The sequence below is a fragment of the Mustela putorius genome, unplaced genomic scaffold (assembly GCF_011764305.1).
Source record: "Mustela putorius furo isolate JIRA1106 unplaced genomic scaffold, ASM1176430v1.1 tig00003898_pilon_pilon_pilon, whole genome shotgun sequence".
Classification (NCBI taxonomy): Eukaryota; Metazoa; Chordata; class Mammalia; order Carnivora; family Mustelidae; genus Mustela; species Mustela putorius.
The window spans coordinates 20,722,016-20,739,056 of record NW_025422047.1 but is presented as its reverse complement, the minus strand read 5'-3'; the positions used below and the strand labels follow the sequence as shown (position 1 = coordinate 20,739,056).

The window sequence follows — 17,041 nt, the reverse complement described above, 5'->3', positions numbered from 1 at the left end:
CTCCACCTCACTCTGCAGAATAAGGGGAGGTAAGGTGATGAGGTGCAGGGTGTGGATTTGGTCCCATTGTCAGGAAGTTACTAAACCTTCTAGCAATTCTTTGCTCCTCTCCAGGATTGTTTGCTCATCTGCAAAGGGACAAGTTAGACCCAGATATTTCCAAGGCCTGTGGCTCCTTTCTTAGACTACACCAGGACTAAAGTTCTGGAGCCTCCGTGGAGATTTAGGTTCCTTGCTCCTCTGGGCCTAAGCTTTGTCTGTTAACAGTTTCCATCTACAACTACCCCTTCTGCGGGGCTTTTGAGAACAGAGTCAAAATGAGTAAATGTAGAAAAGTTCTTTATTGAAAAGGGAAGGATGGCTCCCTCGCTGGGGGCTCCTGGGCCCTGGCCAAAAGGGGCAGTGCCACCTGCTCAGCTCTTTGCTGTGGCATCTGAAGGCAAAAGTCTGTCCCAACCTTACCTTTAATAACCTTAAAAGGGAAGTGCCCTGGTGTGGTGGTGAATCACAGAATCAACTCTGATGAATAGCGCTTCCAGGCCTTTGCCTTTAAGAAGTTCTTAAGGCAAAGGCCTTTAAGAAGTTCTTAAAGGCAAAGTGGACAAGTGCTGCAACTAAGAACCAGCACGTTTTAGGAAAAGTCTCAAAGAAGCGTCTCCGTGTCTTTACCTTTAAGGATCTCTTAAAGGTGAGGCGTGCTCGCGCGGAGTATAAAGGTGGAGAACTGGAAAGGGGTCTACGAAGCACTTTCCCTGTTCTCGCTTTTAGGATCTCTTTCCGGGAGAGGTGGTCAAGCCGTGACTTAATAATTAAGTCAAAACAGCTGGCGGAAGTATAGCCCCTCGGGCCCTCCAGAAGCCACCTTGCCCCTGGCCGCAGCGCGCCCGCCCGCAGGTCAGCGTCCTCGCCTTCTAGGCGCTCTGGGGCGGAGAGGTAGCCGGGCACGCGCGGTGGTGGCGGGGACTGGAGGCGACGCAGGCGGGTGGCCGTGCGCCCTGGGCGTTTTTGGTTTCCTAGACGGTCTTCGAGAGGAAGCCGGACGGGGGCGGGGCAGGGCGAGGTGGGGGGCAGCAGAGGGCGCGGTGACCATGGCGACCGCGGTGACCATGGCGACCGTGGCTCAGAGCACGGAGAGGTCGTGACACGACCTGGAGCGCTGCTTGAAGAACTTGGCGTTGCGCGGCACCAGGTTGGCCAGGAAGCGCTTGGCCTTCTTGGTGAGGCTCTCGCGGCGCGCGGGCGGCGGGGGGCCGTCTGGGCAGCCCCATTCGGGCCTCGGGGCCCCGGCGCGGCTCCGTCCCTGGCGCAGCCGGATCTGGCGCACCGCGCCCTCGAAGAGCTCCCGCGTGTTGTGGTGCAGCGCGGCCGACGTCTCGATGTGTTTGCAGCTCAGGGTCCCTGCCAGGTGGCGGCCTTCTGCGGGAATGGAGGGGTTGAGGCGCCCGCGGGCTGCACGGGCCCGGGGCGGGGTGGGAGGTGGGGTCTGGGGGGAGGAGGAGGTGCCGGGTGCGGTAGAGAGGGGTCGTGGCCTGTGAATCTCTAGAAACAGAACAAGGCAGGGATCACGCAGAGGACCGTGGTGGTGCGGAGGGCAGGAGAGACAGGGGCCTTGGATTGGAGAAGAGGGGAGGAGTGAAGGGAAGGCGTTCTCCGGCCCTAGGCGCGGGCACTAAGAGTCTGCCCTTGGCCTGCTAAAGGGTAAAGGCAATTGTTTGCACACCTGAAACGGTAAAAGGGCCCTGCGCCCTGCGGAGAAGAGGCGACCTGGAAGGGAGAGATCTCCGGTCTGGATGAGGTACAGGATACTCACCCTCCAGTGAGACCTCCCGGGAGCGGGCCAGGTCGCTCTTGTTTCCCACGAGGATGACAGGGAGGTCGTGGTGGGGCCTCCCAGCTCGCAGCCGAAGTAGGGTCTCTGGAACTTTGGAGAAACTTCGCCGGTCGGTGACTGAGAAGACGATGAGAAAGGCATCCCCGGTCTGAAGGCAGTGGTCCCGCAGCCACCCCCCTGCGTCCCCCTGCATATGGGCAGAGAGTAGTGGAATGTCAGGGTTGGAGGCAAGGGAGCACCCATCGAGCACCTGCATCTCAAGGATGAGGAATCTGGGTGTGAGGGAGAAGCCACCTGCTTAGGACCATAGAGCTAGTTAATGGCAGAATCTTCATGACCTGAAGGGTGCTTGTGGAGGAGAGGGTGGTTTATAATGTGAGCCCCAAATGGGAGAATTGGGGACACAGGGTCCTAGACCAGGATAGCCCATCCTACTTTCTTATGCTTAATCTCTTAGTTTAAAAATCAATACTCTTCAGCTGTATGTAATCTGGCCTCTCATTTCTATGTAGTAATCATTTATGTTCAAATATTCACAAATCCTCACTTTCCCCCCTTCTCTGGTATTCCAGAGCCCTGAGCTCTCCTCCTGTCAGATCAGAGTCTTCCAGGCTGGAAAAATCTATGGATGGGGTTAGTTTCAGGGTGTTCAGCCTCACTCACAGCTGCAGGGTTTGTCAGATTCAGATCCTAACTTCCCTCCGGGTCGGAAGATCCCAGAAAGACAGAGGCACTCAGTGCCATGGCATGCACATTGATGTGGGCCTCTGCTCTCTGAGATGATCCGTGTGAAAGGCCAGGTTCTAGAACATACTGGAACCAGGGCCTGCAGTGCCACCAGCCTTCGGCCAGACTCTGCCCCTCCCCAGCTCTCCTAGGTTCTTACCTGTTCCCAGATGTCATAAACAACTAGAGTTACTTCTTCCTTATCCACCGTGATGCGTCTTTCATAAGTGTCCTCTGTTGGGAAATAAAGACAGAATAGAGCCCATTAGGAGGCTCCCCAACACTTGTGAGACCTGGTAACCAGGGACCCCCTCCAGGGAGGTTGCCACAGAAGAGCACTGGAACAGCTTCTCTTAGGTTCTGGCCTCCAGGGGCTGCCCATGCCTTGAGCTCTTCCATCCCTGACTAGGGCTCCACAGGTGCCCTTGACCCTTAACAGGGCTCCCCCAAATACCTGGGTTCTCCGGCTCATGAGCACTGTCTCCCTGGAGACCACCGAAAGTGCCTGCTAGGGTGCTCTTGCCCACGCCGCTCTCCCCTACCAGCATGACCTTGAAGATGCCATCCTTTTGGGTGGGGCCTGCCTCCCCTGAGCCCAAGGAGTCAGAGGAACCAGAGGATGAGGCTTGAGGTGGCCAGTCAAGTTCATCTATGGCCTGGGCGCGCCGCAGCTGGTGCTTGTAGGGGACAGGCATACTGCCTCTTCGTCTGGGGGCCCCTGGGGCAGGGGGTGGCCCACCCCGGTCCAACCCTGCCAGCAGCTTCTCTGGCTTCTTCAGCAGTGAGGCATCTGTTTCTGGGGGGGCAAAGAGAAGGAAGCTATGAGTGGGGGTATGCCTAACCATCTGTAGAGGGCTCAACCCTGCCTGCTGTGGCCTCAGAGCCCCAGTGGATGACAACCCAGAAGGAGCTGAGAATGTTTGACCTGGCCTCTGACACTGAACTCCCCCAAAAGCCTGAACTGGTAGGGCTCAAAGGAGCTGAACTAGAGGCCTACCCAATGTGGGTCCAGCCACAACATGTTCAAAACGTGCCCCATGCAGGGGAGGCAACTGTGTGTAGGCTTGCACGCCCACAGACCTCACGCTGACACACAGGCACACCCCCAGAGTAGGCCTCTGGCCCCGGGAGGCTGCCCCTCCTTCTACTGAGAGGCCCTGCCTTCTACTGGAGACACCCTGACTTCTACTGCCTCCCAATCCAGGTAATCCCTCCAACTGGGGAGGGGTGAAGGGGATGAGAAGCTGATGCTGCTGCCCAGGATCTGTGGGGGCGGGGGTGGGGGGCAAAAACTTTGTGGGGAGCCTGTTCCCAGGGAAGGGACTTTGCTAGTTATGATGTGTGCAGTGCCCCCGCCCCTGTGCGTGAGAAGAGCAGCCTCTTCTCATGGCCCCACAGGTGAGAATCTCCCCAGTGCATGGTTGTGTGTGAGAATCTTTCTGCATCTCTGGCAGTCCCTATGAGTCCCAGAGATCTTCTATTCCTGGTGAGGTAGAGAGAGGGAGGGAGTGGGGGGGAGAGTGAGAGTGAGAGTGCGGGAGCTTGAGACCAGAGCGAGAGGGAGAGTGACAATGCATGGGTCAGGGTAACTGGAGAAAGAACGACAGACACAACAAAGGGGGATGGCGAGAGGCTGGAAATAGCCCAGGATCAATAGTTGGCTGGCAGCCAGGGCCTCCAAGAGCCAGTGAAACCCTTCCAACAGGTCCCCAGGGCAGCCCCCAGCCAGTGATTCCCAGGCTGGTGGGCTACCCCTTCCCTTTCCCCCCATCCCTCCTGCCCATCCCAGCCTCCGAGGAGTGAGGCTGACCTAGGGTCTGAGCACCAGTTTCCCCAGCGAAGCCCTGGGAGTGATGGGGGCGGGGGCGTTTAGGCAGCACCCTGGGGGCCCCCAGCCCAGCCCAGCCTCAGTCCTGGTGTGAGCGGGAGGCTTGCCCACTTCCTAAGTTGCTCTTCCCCTTTGCTGTTTGGGTTCAGGCTCCGTCAACCCCCAGTTTTGACCTCCCCACCAGAGCTTCAGCTCCCACCCCCATGGTTTTAGCTGGAACCTACCCAGCTCAGTCCTCACCTGGTGTGGGCGTCCCTAGAGGGGAGGCCTGGTGGCTGCCGGAGGGGCATAGTGCTGTGGTTTCTGTGTCCATGTCCATGTCGGTGTCGAGGTCCGTGTGCATCCGTGTGCGTGTGCAGCCCCGCAGCTTGCAGTACCCACTCCCTCACTCAGCAGCACTGTCAGCTTTTCCCTTAAATACTACCCCCCTTGTCCTCCTCCCCCCGACACCTGGGGAAATTGTCCCGCCCCCTGATGAGGTCACACATGCTAATGAGCAGTGATGTCAGCGGGATTCCCTCCTTTCTGCCCCCCCCTTCCTTTGTGTCGCTTCCCTCTCAGAGCACACACACTGCGGAGTCTGGTTAAGACTGGACCATAACGAAGTCAGAGGGGCAAAAGAGACGGGTTCAGAGAAGCCGGGTGAGGGTCTGGTGGGTAAGGGAGCTGAGGATGGCAGGAGGCAAGGACCCAGGAACTGGGAGGTCTTTCTCCAGGTGCTGGGACTGTGAGTCATTTGTCTGTGGACTCCCCGCCCCCAAGCCCTGTGTCCAGCTCAGAGTGGGTGCTCAGTGGCTAAATGGACGGCCTAGAGGCAGAAACCAAGAGATTTGGGGTCACACTGGCACCAAGTTTCCCCATCATCCTCTCCTTCCCCATACCCCCCCTTCTGGGCTAAGACCCAACACAGTAGCCATTTCCCAACTTGGCCCCTAGGCAGATGGGTGCTCCCAAGAGGAAGTGATGGCTACCTGCTTCGGGCAGCTTCATTGGTCACTAGGTTCAAGCGGGTGCAAACCATAGGGGGACTGCCTCTCCTTCCCTCCCACACTGCCAGGCCCACCAACCTAGTGTTAATATGGGCAGGACAGAAGAGGGAGGTTGAGCTAAGCCCTCTAGAAGTTCCAGATCCCCAGTACCAGCCCCACTCTATGCTCTCTGGGGCACCACCAGCCCTCTGAGCCTGCACACCATTCTCTGCCCCTTTGTTAGAAGCCAGGATTGGCTCTGCTGCTCCTTTTCTGCCTGGGTCTGCTTCACTTCAGGCTCCAGCTCTTCTCTTTCCTTCCTGACAGGGCAGGCACCCACACAGACCTGACAGCTCCCTGGCTCCTCACCCTGTGTTTGTTGCCAGGTGCTGTGCTAAGCTCCCTCCTGAGTTCTCTCTTTTCATCCCCATGACCTGCAGGCTCAGAGTGGTAGGTGTCTGTCCCCAGTGGTAGGTTCCTGTCCCCAGATGGATTGTGCAGCTGGGAAATGGGGATACCAGGATTCCCACTCTGATTTTTCCAGTACCAAAGACTGTTTTTTTTCATCTCTTAAGTTGCCTTGTCTTAAATATTCCAGTTGTCTCCTGTTATTGGGAATGGTCTGTATGGTAATCTTTGGAGGACTCCTCCAGTGGAAGAGATATAGAGTGATCTTGGACTGATGTGCAGGGATCACTTATCTGGATGTGAACTACAGGGCGATGTTCAGGGTCTAGGGGGAGCCAAAAGGACTCCTGAGAGAACTACCATACTTTCGCACCTTTCTCAGTGGACAGACTCTCCAGTCCTCAGTCACAGCCCACTTGTCTTTCCTTACTCGCAGTTTCAGAATGTCCCTGCGTATCCCTGTACTCAACATATAGAGTAGCAAGGGGCCCCTGGTAGCTTGGTGGCAAGGGAAGCAACACTCCAAAAAACTTTGAAAGCAGGCAGAAACATTTAAAAAGTGGTTGGAGGGCATTTGGCAAAAAGGAAAACCGCTTCCTTGACACCGTGACAGCCTCTGAAAGCAGTGTTATGGAGAGGCCACTGGTTTCTCTGAGGGATCCTCAGTGCTCTACGAATGTATAGCCTATTGCAGAAGTGCTGAAGAGCAGTGTGCTTAGAATGATTTCCTTCCAAAATGAGTTTTAAAAGTTTCACATTGTAGGGGCACCTGGGTGGCTCAGTGTTTTAAAGCCTCTGACTTCGGCTCAGGTCATGATCCCAGGGTCCTGGGATCGAGGCCCACATTGAGCTCTCTGCTCGGTGGGGAGCCTGGTTCCTCCTCTCTCTCTCTCTCTGCCTGCCTCTCTGACTATTTGTAACCTCTATCTACCAAATGAATAAATAAAATCTTAAAAAAAAAAAAAGTTTCACATTGTAAAAGGGTGAGCTTTGTGTATCTGGAAAATTCACTTAGGTGGTTGGATTCATTTCTAGGATATGAGATGAGAATGGGTCAGGGTATCGCAGACCCCAGCAGGACTCAGCCAGCTTTGGGTCCTAGGAGCTGGCTTTCACCTTGAACCACCATCTCTCTTGTCCCACTAGTAAGAGGTTGCACACTGGCCCTGTCCCGGCTTCCTCAGGAGTGGGAGGGTCTGTGGAATAGTGGGGCAAAGGTAGAGATTTGGAACTGAACCAATCCAGGTTTCACTCTGCATCTCTGTAGAGGCTGGTTCATCTCCTATCTCCTCTGAGAATGCTCCTGAACCTGTGAACTGGGTTGATGATGCTCGTGGCATAGCCTTGTTATGAGGGTTCACAACACACGAGAAAGGATCTGGCACTCGGCAGGTTACCCAGCTCTCTGGTGCTCCCACAACCTTAGGCAGTATAGCTGCAGGTCCCTCTCCCCTCGAAGCCAGGCCTGGAGCTTGGTTCGGGTAGATTCTCAAAGACTGAATTCTGGTCTGTGCTGTTATCTCAGAGTCCCAGGCTGATCTCCATCTCGTGGTGAGCACGCCTCCTTGCAGAGGCGCCTCCTATGCAGAGCCTTGGCAAGAGTCCCACACCTTGACACTGAGCACTTTGGATGGCGGTGTTTCAGTCCTGATAGGATGTGAGGTGGTCCCGTTTCTTTTCCTTAGGCCATGGTGACTGCTCTTTTCCTTAGGCCATGGTGACTGCTCCCCAAGGCCCCACCTCTCCTGAGTGGACCCTCTTAGTTTCCCCATGCTGCCTGCACAAGGCTGATCCCCTCTCCACCGACCTGGCATTCCACTCCCATCTTCTAGGGCATACACCCAGCTCCTAGAGAAACTTCTTTGAGGCCCAGGAATCCAGACACACAGCCCTTCCCAGTCAACTCTACCCTCAGGTCTTCCCCCTCTGGCTTTCTAAAGCATTTCATCCTGAGTAGCATTCTTTTACCTTAAGTCTTTCTCCACATTCAAGTTACAAACACTACCCAGGAGGTAAAAGGTCTGGAGCAGGACAAGGGATGAAGCTATGGCCTGAAGGTTTTTTCGAAAGGCTATGAAGAGAGGAGCAAGGGAGAGGCACAGACCATTGATGGGGAGGTGTGGGAGGGGAATCAGCACTCCCTGCTTCTCTGGGCCTGACACTGGGGGAACCCAGGGACTGTGAGCACTCAGGAAGTCCCAAAGGGGCAAGAGTCAGCAAGGATGGGGATCTCTGAAGGCCCTTCCCTAGTCTCTGGAGAGTGGAGTGAAAGGATTCTGGCTCTTTCCTAAATCAAGATCCCATGATCCTGTGACTGTACCACATTCACCCTCTGCCACTCCTCCAGGCTCTTGCTCCCCGGGAGGAGGAAATATGCAGTTGGGGCTGGGTTGTGAGGATGCTGACAGGCTGTGATCAGCAGGGCCCCTCCACCAGGGGTAGGGAGAAGCCAGGCCTATCAGGAAGGGTAAGGGTGAGCCTGAGGGAATTCTGCTTCTGTGGGGGAATGCCTCCTTTCCACTTGTGGGGCACCGTGCCCACCTTTGGATTTGGTCAAAGTGATGCCAGCATCTTCATACCCCAAATGATTATGATTTTTCCCTCGATTTGTCTTGCCTAGGACAGACTTTAACTGCTTGGTGGGTGGGGTGATGGGTGGAGGCCAGGAGTGGTGGCTCCTGTCTTCCACTAGGGACATTCTGCTTCTGTGATCTGTGCTCTAGGAGAACTCCATAAACGGGAACCTTCCCAGCTACATGGCTTAGCTGGCTCACCAGACTTCTGGCCTGGCGGTGAGTAAAGAGGCTTGGTGCTTACCCCTGGTGTCACTCACTGTAAGAGCTGAGCCCCAGGGGTGGGTGGGGGCGGTGGAGAGAGTTGGTCCCTAGGGTTCTGGGAGCTTTCTTACCCTCAAAGTGGTCTAAAAACCAAGGGTATGTGGTTTGAAAGTGAGTAGGGTCTATGGCCATACCACCCTGAACGCGCCCGATCTCGTCTGAAAGTGAGTAGGAAGAGGGCAGGAATGGGAGGGCAGACCAGAGGCCTTCATAGGGAGCATGGGGAGGCAAACATAAGCTGAGATGGGTAGGGCTAGGGCTGTGGTCATAGCTCGTTTACAAAAATCTGAGATTTCTTGTTCTTTTATTTTCAACCTTGACTTGCTGGGCAATGACCTAGCTATGGGACAAAAGCATTTTTTTGTGCTCTTTTTATGAGCCAGGCCTGGTAGAAAGGATTATAGTTGGCAAAGCCTCAGGTTCTGCCCAAATCCTTCCCCTGAGGGCTGGAGGTCTCCAGCCAGTTGACATTCTGGTGCTTAAAGGCCACTTCGGGTAAGGGTTTGGTAAGGATGGAGTGTCCAGGCCTATGACCCTTTAAGAAATTTACTTTTTAAAAACAGCCACATGGGTGGTGGTGGTGTGGGGAGACGGTGGTGGCAGAGACTGCGGTCTTGGGCATGTGCAGAGGGAGCTCTGTGGGAGCCCTTTCCCTGCCTGAGGGATACCTAATTTTACAGCAGCTACACAGAGTCAACAGGAGGCTCACCAAGGCCCCTCAGACGGAGGGTCAGGGAAGGAAGTAGGGGAAGGGAAGCCGAGCTGCCCTCTAAACGGTTGTCGTCATGGTGACCAGGGCCCCCATGGGCGCTGGGTCACCTCAGACAAGCAGTGGCTCGTCCTCTGCTTCAACCACCCAGACCCCTGGCTCAGCCAGTGGCAACAGAAGCACATCATCCTCGTCCTCTGGAGAAAGGACTGTGGTGTGGGGTTCAGGTGGGGTTCGAGGTGGTCCTGGGGGCCGAAAGCTGGGCAGGAGGCGGCCTCGCAGGGCCTGCACCACTCCAGACAACAGTGACGGCTCTAGGGGTATGGAAGGCAGTGGCCCTGGGGCCTCGGAGACATTAGTGGGGGCTGGAGATGCACTGGTAGGTGGAAGGGGAGCCTTGACAGGCAGTGGAGGTGCCTGTTCCCCATCCTGCCCACCCACCGCCCCACCCTCACGGGCAGGACCTGTGTTGCCATCCGGAGACTCAAGGGGAGCAGAGGAAGGTGTGACCTGCGATCTGGTCTCAGGGCTCCGGGCCGGGGGGTTGGCTCGAGGAAGCAGGCCCCAGCGGCGGAGCCGGCGCACCAACCTGCGCACAGAGCGGCCCCGCTGGCGTCGGCGGGCACCTGACGCACCCCCTGGAGTCATGTCCTGCCGCAAGATCTGCAGCAGGGAGCGCAGATTGCCGAGCACTGAGTTCTGCAAGGAGAGGAGGCAGATGCCAGGGTCAGTTGCGGGGAGGGCCACAAGCCTAAAGAAGGATGGTACGGTGGTGGGGCCCAGGAGGCTTGGAAGCAGGAGGGATGAGGGCTGGGAGGTCACTTACATCGTTAGGGTTCTCTGTAGGGAAGTCCTCTACAGGTGGGATGGCGCCCTGGGCAATAAGCTGCCCGTAGGAGGGTGGCGCCTGCTGCTGCACGATCTCAGCCTCCATCCGGGACAAGGGGGCAAAGATGCTGGAAGGAATGAGGGCTGCTCAGTCACAGGTGGTGCCAGCCAGAGCAGCCTGTCTGAGCCCGGCCGCGTCTCTTCCCTCCGCACCCAGGCCAGGATAGCTGAGCTAGGTAGGCCCTGGCTTTCCCAGAAGGCCCCTAAGGTTCCCCTCCTTCCTTGAGATTGCTTTCAGCATCAAGACCTGTCCTCAGAGGAGCACCCTGTCCCCCAGCAGGACAACTCCAGGAGCCAACCCATAAGCAGGTCCCCAGAACATGTCCACGGTGCAGGCACTGTCACAGTCTCGCCCTGGGTTCCCCACTCCCTGATGGCTAGGTGCACCCTTACTGACCTGTACTCTTGCGTGCGAATGGCATAGAGCTTGCAGGTGCAGCCTAGGGCGATGACCAGCAGTAGGCCGCATACCAGGCTGCCAATGACAGCGGCTGTGATGACCTTGCGTGGTAGGGCGTAGGAGCAGTCCCACTCGTCGCTGCCGTCGGCGCAGTCTGGCTGCCCATCGCACACCCAGGTCTCATACACGCACTTCTCATCCCGGCAACGGAAGTTGCCAGGCTGGCAGTGCCGGCAGCGTCTCTCGTCTGCTCCGTCGGCGCAGAAGGTCTGGTAGTTGCAGCGGTCAGCAGGCAGGTAGCAGGCGGTGGCCCCGGGGGTGCCCGGCGCCCCGCAGGGGAAGTGTCCGGGTGGGCAGCTGGGGCAGTTTTCCTCGTCTGTGCCATCGGCACAGTCCCAGGAGCCGTCACAGCGCTGCGCGTCACTGTAGCAGCGCTCCCCCAGGCCTTCGCTGGCCCCCAGGCTGGCGCCCAAGCCGCAGGGTCGATCCCAGGGCAGGCAGTAGCCCCGCACATGGTAGGTGGCATTGAAGCCGCGGCCATTGCTCCAGGCAACTGTATGGTAGGCCACAATGGCCTGGCCGGACAGCGTCTCCACGGTGACAGCCTTGCCGTTGCTGAAGTGGGTGAGGCTGCGCAGCAGCCTAGAGGTCTTGGGAGGCCCAGGGCCATCATACACATGTACCGCATCTCCATAGCCTAGGTCCAGAGCCGTGAAGCGCACTGCCAGCCGCCGACCGTCATGGGGGTCCAGCAGCCAGAGGCAGGACTGGGGGTGGAAGACGGAGGCCAGGTGTGTGTAGCCCGGGGAAGAGAAGACCCCATAAAAGTCTTCCAAGGTGTGATTGCAGGGTGGGGTGGGGATAGGGGCCGGGGTCAGGTCAGGGAAGGGGTCTGAGCTGCAGCCTGCCTCATCAGAGCCATCGCCACAGGCATCGATGCTGTCGCAGCGGTGGGCCAAGGGCACGCAGCGGTGGTTCAGGCACTGGAACTCTTCGGGCAGACACATCAGCCAATCTGCAGGAGGCACAGAGAAGGTGTGAAACAGGGGAGCCGGTGGCATCCTCCCCTCCTCCCTAGGGCTTCTACTACCTGTTGTTCTAGTTCTAGAGACCTCCCTATCTGGCGTACCTTGGCTGTAGGAGAGCAGGAAGCCCTGGCCCAGGGGTGCTCTGGCCCCGGCATAGCTGTAGGTGATGGTGACGTTGCCCCCAGGAAGCTGCAGGGGGCTGGCTGGTGCCTCACACAGAGAGATCTGTGGCTGGAGAGGGGAGCGCAGAACTAAGCGTTCAGAGCCACAGGCCAGGTGCAGTTTTTGGAACCTACAGGAGTGGAGGAGAGTGGGACAGGAGTTTTTTTTTGTTTTTGTTTTTGTTTCATTTTTAAGATTTTAAATAACCTCCACAACCAATGTGGGGCTCAAACTCACAACCCAGAGATCAAGAGTCCCATGCTCTCCACCCACCGAGCCAGCCAGGCGCCCCATGGATGGGAGATATTCTTGACCACTGCTAGCTTCTTCCACTCCCGGGGCTGTCAGGTCCCTTCTACCCTAAGAAGCACAAGCCCCTGCTTATCCACAATCCAAATCAAATAGCCAAATGAACTCAGCCAAATTTCTGCAGTTAATGGCAGTAGTCCTAACAGAGGCCAGTGGCAGCATGGCATTCTGCTTCCTCGATCTCTTCCCAGACAGCCCCCTTTGCCCTTTCTGGGTAAATTCAAGAGAGTGACTCTATGAAGCAAATAGCTAGGTACTTAACATGGGCCCCAATCCTATGGCCAAAGTCAGAGGAGACTGGGGAGACCTGTACCGCTTAAAAGATATGGGGGGCTGAGGAAGGTTCTATGCTAATTAAGAATAGCTTTTGAAACCTAGGCGAGGATATGCAATGGATTGAAGGACTCCTCGGAGCACCCATACTGGAGCCCAAGGACTGTTTCTAGAGCGCCTGCTGTCCTTCAGAGAGGGCCAGAATCCAAGCTAGATGCTGGCCCCAGCTCGGCTTCAATACACTGTGTCTGGGCCAGAACTGGCCAAGCTTTTAGGGCAGACTCGGCCAAATCAAATTCTACTCTTCCACCCGGTGACAGGGAGGGAAACTCCATGGAGAAGTAATTCCTGAAGGCTTTCCCATGGTGAAGGAGGGAGGGTGATAGGGTCTTGCTCTGCTTCTCACCTCACTGTTACGGTCTGCTCCCGGCTCCCCAGGATAAGCCAGGTGCAGTTGGCAGGTGCACTGCGGCTGTCCCGGCCTAGGGGCCTCTGTAAGGTGCCCTGCACTTCCAAGAGCACTGCCGGAGGGTCCTCACAGGCTGGAGAGGGAGAAAGGTATAAGGACACTGGTTGAGAGCCGGTTACTGTTATACCCCTACCCGCCCTCCCCCGGTCCCCCTTGAGGGCTCTAAGGGCCTGAGCTCTTTAAGGAGCAGAGAAACTCCCCCTCTCTGTCCACACACCTACACCCACACTCTAGAATCATAAGGGCCCTCTAGAATCATAGTCTTTAGAGGGCCCCATTCTTTCCCATAGTCATTAATATCAACACTACAAATGAGCTGAGGTCTGCTTTGTGCCAGCCACTGGGCCAGGAGGAAAAGGAAATACTGTCTCTACAATCAGGGAGACTATATTCTGGCTAGGGAGATCAAGAATGGATATTTGGAAAAAAAATAGTATGTAACTACCAGGTGAGAGCTCACACTGGGTCTGTCTCCCCGTTTTTAAAATAAGGATGGATGATCTCCACTCTAAAACTATGGTAGATGCCAGAGGAATTCAGAGAAGAGAGAATCCTCATGGGTCTTCTCTTATTCCCAAGCCCTTGGGGTCCCAGCCGCATCCTCCACTCACCAGGATTTGGGAAAATGATCCGGTCTGGATGTGCCAGAGCGCCTCCTAGAGGAAGAGCGAGAAAGGGCCGGGGAGTGAATCGGCCCTAGTTTTCTTCACCTGAGCAACTCAAGGAGGAAAGAAAGGGAGCCATCTGGGACTTCCGGGTAGTTTAAAGGAAGGGGCAGCGGAGCAGGGGGAGGCTGCGCTGTGTGACCTCGAGGGAAGGTACGGCAGCACGGCCTGGGGGGTGGGAATGGCGATGGAGGGAAGCCCGAGGGAGGATGAAGGCTGAGGGGAGCGGCTGGCAGCTTCCCGGGCGCTGGGGCAGGCAGCGTCGGAGGCGGCGGCAGGGGCTGGGAGACACCGACAGGCAGGGGAAGTGAGGGGCGGCAGAGGAGGAAGGCAGTGAGCTCCCGGGCTCTGTGACAGCCCTAGGGGCGGGGTGCCGGGTGAGTAGTCTCGTTTCGGTTTCTTACCCAGGAGGAGGAAGAGGAGGGTGGTGGGCAGCATCCTGAGCCGTCCGGAGGTGCAGGAAGAGTCCCGGAGCTTCCGTCGTCTATCCCGTGGGGAGGTGGCGCCGCTCCAGCGGTCCAGACCCCCCGCTGCCGCTTCCCCGAAGGGGCTCCATGGCCCGGACTCCCCCACCCGTGCTCTGGATGCCAGGGCTGGGGGCGGGGAGGGGGCGGCCGTCCGGGAGGAGGGGCGGTGCCTCACTCCAACTTCGGAGTTGTTTTCCCCGGCCGCCGCCGCGCTTTCCCCCAAGGCCAGCTTCCGAAGTCCCGGGAATCGGTGCGAGGCCCGGCGCTTGAGCGCGCCCTCGCCGGGAGCCCGCCCGCAGGCCGCGAGCGCCCCTGTCCAGGCCCGGCCGCCACCTGCCGGGGCTCGAAGCCACTTCCTCTTCGGGCCAAACTTTAACGACGGTCAGCCCCCAGGGCCGGCCCGGGCGCGGCACAACTTCTCCTGCGCGTCCAGCCGGCGGGACGCGGCAGGGGATTGCGGGAGGGGGACGGGAGGCTCGGCCCAGTTCCCCGGCCCTAGCCCGGGCGGTACCCCCTGCCAGCCCAGGGGTTGGAGGAACCGGGGCGGAGGGAGGGGGCGGGTGACGAGCCTGGCCCCACCCCTGCCAATCAACGCGCGCGCCCCGCCCACCCGCTCGCCTTAACCCCTTTCCGGCCCTGCCAGGACTCGTCAGACCCGCCCTCGGCGAGGCGCTCGGACTGCTCTTTGGGCTCTGCTCTGTTCCCGTCCTTTCGGGGTGGCACGTTTGTTACAGGACATGTTGGTCAGAGATCCACTGCGTATTCCGTAACTGTTATGTCTTTCCTTTGGACCCTTAAGCTCTCAGTATTTGTTCCAGTGTCTGAGATACGGCAGCACTTTTTGTCATGAGCCTCTATTCTAGCAATTACCACACGGTGTTCGAACTATTTGTTTACTCCTCTTTCCCGCCCCCGCCCCGCCCCTTCTTTGGAAGTAGAAACTTCCTGTAGGTCGGGGCCTAGGCTGTTTACCTTTGCACCCACGGGGTTTCCTGCTGAGACACCGTAAGAATTGCCAATAAATGGTAAATAAACGAGTAAAGTTCTTTCGCCGCGTGCCGACTCTGTGACCTTGAGAAAAACACTCAACCTCTCTGGGCTTCTTGACTGTAAAATGGAGTTAATAGTGCGACTCTCTTTTAAGGTTGTCATCAGCGCTTAAGGAGGTGATGCAAGTTGAGCATCTAGGAAGTGCTCTGTACCTTGGAACAATTATTATGATTAGTCCCAGAAGATCTTTTCTTATTTATGTGAGCTGTTATTACTTCTTATTCCTGTGGTACTGATAGGTAATAATAGTAAACAGTAAATAGAAAATAACTTTGAGCTTTTTTCACATTTCAGTCACACATCTAAGCACTTTTCAAGAATTTGCTCTTTTTCGGGGCTCCTGGGTGGTTCAGTGGGTTAAAGCCTCTGCCTTCTGCTCGGGTCGCCATCTCAGAGTCCTGGGATCGAGTCCCGCTCGGGCTCTCTGCTCAGCAGGGAGCCTGCTCCCCTCACCCTCCCTGCCTGCCTCTCTGCCTACTTATGATCTCTATCAAATAAATAAAATCTTAAAAAAAAAAAAAGGAATCTGCTCTTTTAATTCTCCTCACAGTCTTTGTGAAGTAGAAACTATCTTACTCTCATTTTACAGATAAGGAAACTCAGGCACAGAGAAATTAAGGATTTTGTGCAAGGTCATGAATCTAGTAAATGCTGAAACAAGGGTTTGAACCTAGGCGATCTGGCTTGGGACAGGGTGTACATTTGGATCCTTAATACTCTCTCCTCTCTACAAATAGTACAAAACACTTTTTTATCCATGACATTTGTTGTTGGCATCAGTTTTTATATTTTGAAAACTTGTACCACAAAAGGGCCTGAAGCCATAGAGTTGGCCATAAAAAGGTCCACTGGGGGCACCTGGGTGGCTCAGTGGGTTAAGCCGCTGCCTTTGGCTCAGGTCATGATCTCAGGGTCCTGGGATGGAGTCCCGCATCGGGCTCTCTGGTCAGCAGGGAGCCTGCTTCCTCCTCTCTCTCTCTCTCTCTCTCTGCCTGCCTCTCTGCCTACTTGTGATCTCTCTCTGTGTCAAATAAATAAATAAATAGATAAATTTAAAAAAAAGGTCCACTGGGACCTTGGTCCTGTGTCAAGGGATTTGGGTCCCTCAGTCTCTCTGTGCCCTCTCCTGTGCTCCCTCTCTGTACAGCTCTAGGAGTGAAATAGGATCCTGAGTATGGAAAAAGGATGTTGAGCAAAGGAAAGCAGGGTGAAGAGGTTGGAAAAATAAAATATTTAAGTTCTAAAAGTGATCATGAAGGTTTTAGTTGAGTGCTGGCTACGTGTTCTCTATGCTTCATGGATGCCTGAAATTCTTTTTTTTAAAGATTTTATTCATTTGAGACAGAAAACATGAGCTGAGGGAGAGGCAGAGGGAGAGGGAGAAGCAGAAGCAGACTCCCCACTGAGTGGGGAGCCCAAGGACAAGGATGAGATGATGAGATGATGAGATGTGGGGCTGGATCCCAGGATCCTAGGACCCGGAGATCATGACCTGAGCCAAAGGCAGCTACTTAACCACCCGAGTTACCCAGGTGCCCTGGATGCCTGGAACTCTTAAGACTTCACTTGAACTTCAGGAGTTTACTGTCTACTTGGAAAGAGAGGTCAGATACACAAATGAGAGAAACCAGACAGCCTTGGGGAGTACCCATGGGAGTGGCATGTGAGGGAATGAGGAATTATAGAAAGGAAATGGAAAAGGTGGTCCTGAATTGGAAAGAGTTGTGGGAGGCAGGAAAAGGAGGAAGGGAGCCCATGGTCTGGGATGCTGAGTAAATGAAAATTGGCCAAAAAATATAGTCAAGGTCTAGTCTATTGGGAGCGGTCATCATCATCAGGAAGAAATGGCACCAGGGTAGAATAGTCTTGCATTTCGTAAATATTTATTAGAGTGCCTTCCAAGTACAAGGTATTCGACAGTGGGGACTTATATTTAAGAGTGAATTCAAGCCTCAAAATGATAGGAAAAAATTAAAGAGGGCTTGGGCGCTTAAAATGAATTTAAGCTTTAATTAGTCTAGTG

At 55.8% G+C, this 17,041-nt stretch overlaps 3 protein-coding genes across 5 annotated transcripts in view; 1 reads left to right on the top strand and 2 right to left on the bottom strand.

The window, feature by feature from the left end:
• SLC7A7 (solute carrier family 7 member 7) overlaps positions 1 to 17,041 on the top strand; it is a 97,497-nt gene that overhangs the window by 7,977 nt on the left and 72,479 nt on the right. The window contains exon 2 of the mRNA XM_013057655.2: positions 769 to 894. The gene's annotated coding sequence lies outside the window, so the exon portion shown is untranslated. The remainder of the gene's footprint in view (positions 1 to 768; positions 895 to 17,041) is intronic.
• Positions 323 to 6,596, bottom strand: REM2 (RRAD and GEM like GTPase 2). Of its 2 annotated transcripts, none has more exons than XM_004755363.3 (5): positions 4,626 to 6,596; positions 3,012 to 3,353; positions 2,718 to 2,791; positions 1,811 to 2,018; positions 323 to 1,413 (listed from the first exon to the last, which is right to left on the bottom strand). In XM_004755363.3, exons 1-5 carry the CDS (start codon positions 4,726 to 4,728, stop codon positions 1,121 to 1,123), a joined length of 1,020 nt encoding a protein of 339 aa, XP_004755420.1. In that variant the 5' UTR covers positions 4,729 to 6,596; the 3' UTR covers positions 323 to 1,120. The 2 variants fall into 2 exon arrangements, with proteins under 2 accessions (XP_004755420.1, XP_004755419.1); XM_004755362.3 differs by having other exon boundaries at positions 323 to 1,416; positions 4,626 to 6,594.
• On the bottom strand, positions 8,886 to 14,530 carry LRP10 (LDL receptor related protein 10). 2 transcript variants are annotated; one of them, XM_045067919.1, is made up of 7 exons: positions 13,906 to 14,530; positions 13,448 to 13,492; positions 12,774 to 12,909; positions 11,725 to 11,915; positions 10,593 to 11,610; positions 10,134 to 10,263; positions 8,886 to 10,006 (listed from the first exon to the last, which is right to left on the bottom strand). In XM_045067919.1, exons 1-7 carry the CDS (start codon positions 13,937 to 13,939, stop codon positions 9,419 to 9,421), a joined length of 2,142 nt encoding a protein of 713 aa, XP_044923854.1. In that variant the 5' UTR covers positions 13,940 to 14,530; the 3' UTR covers positions 8,886 to 9,418. The 2 variants fall into 2 exon arrangements, with proteins under 2 accessions (XP_044923854.1, XP_004755418.1); XM_004755361.3 differs by lacking the exons at positions 11,725 to 11,915; positions 13,448 to 13,492; positions 13,906 to 14,530.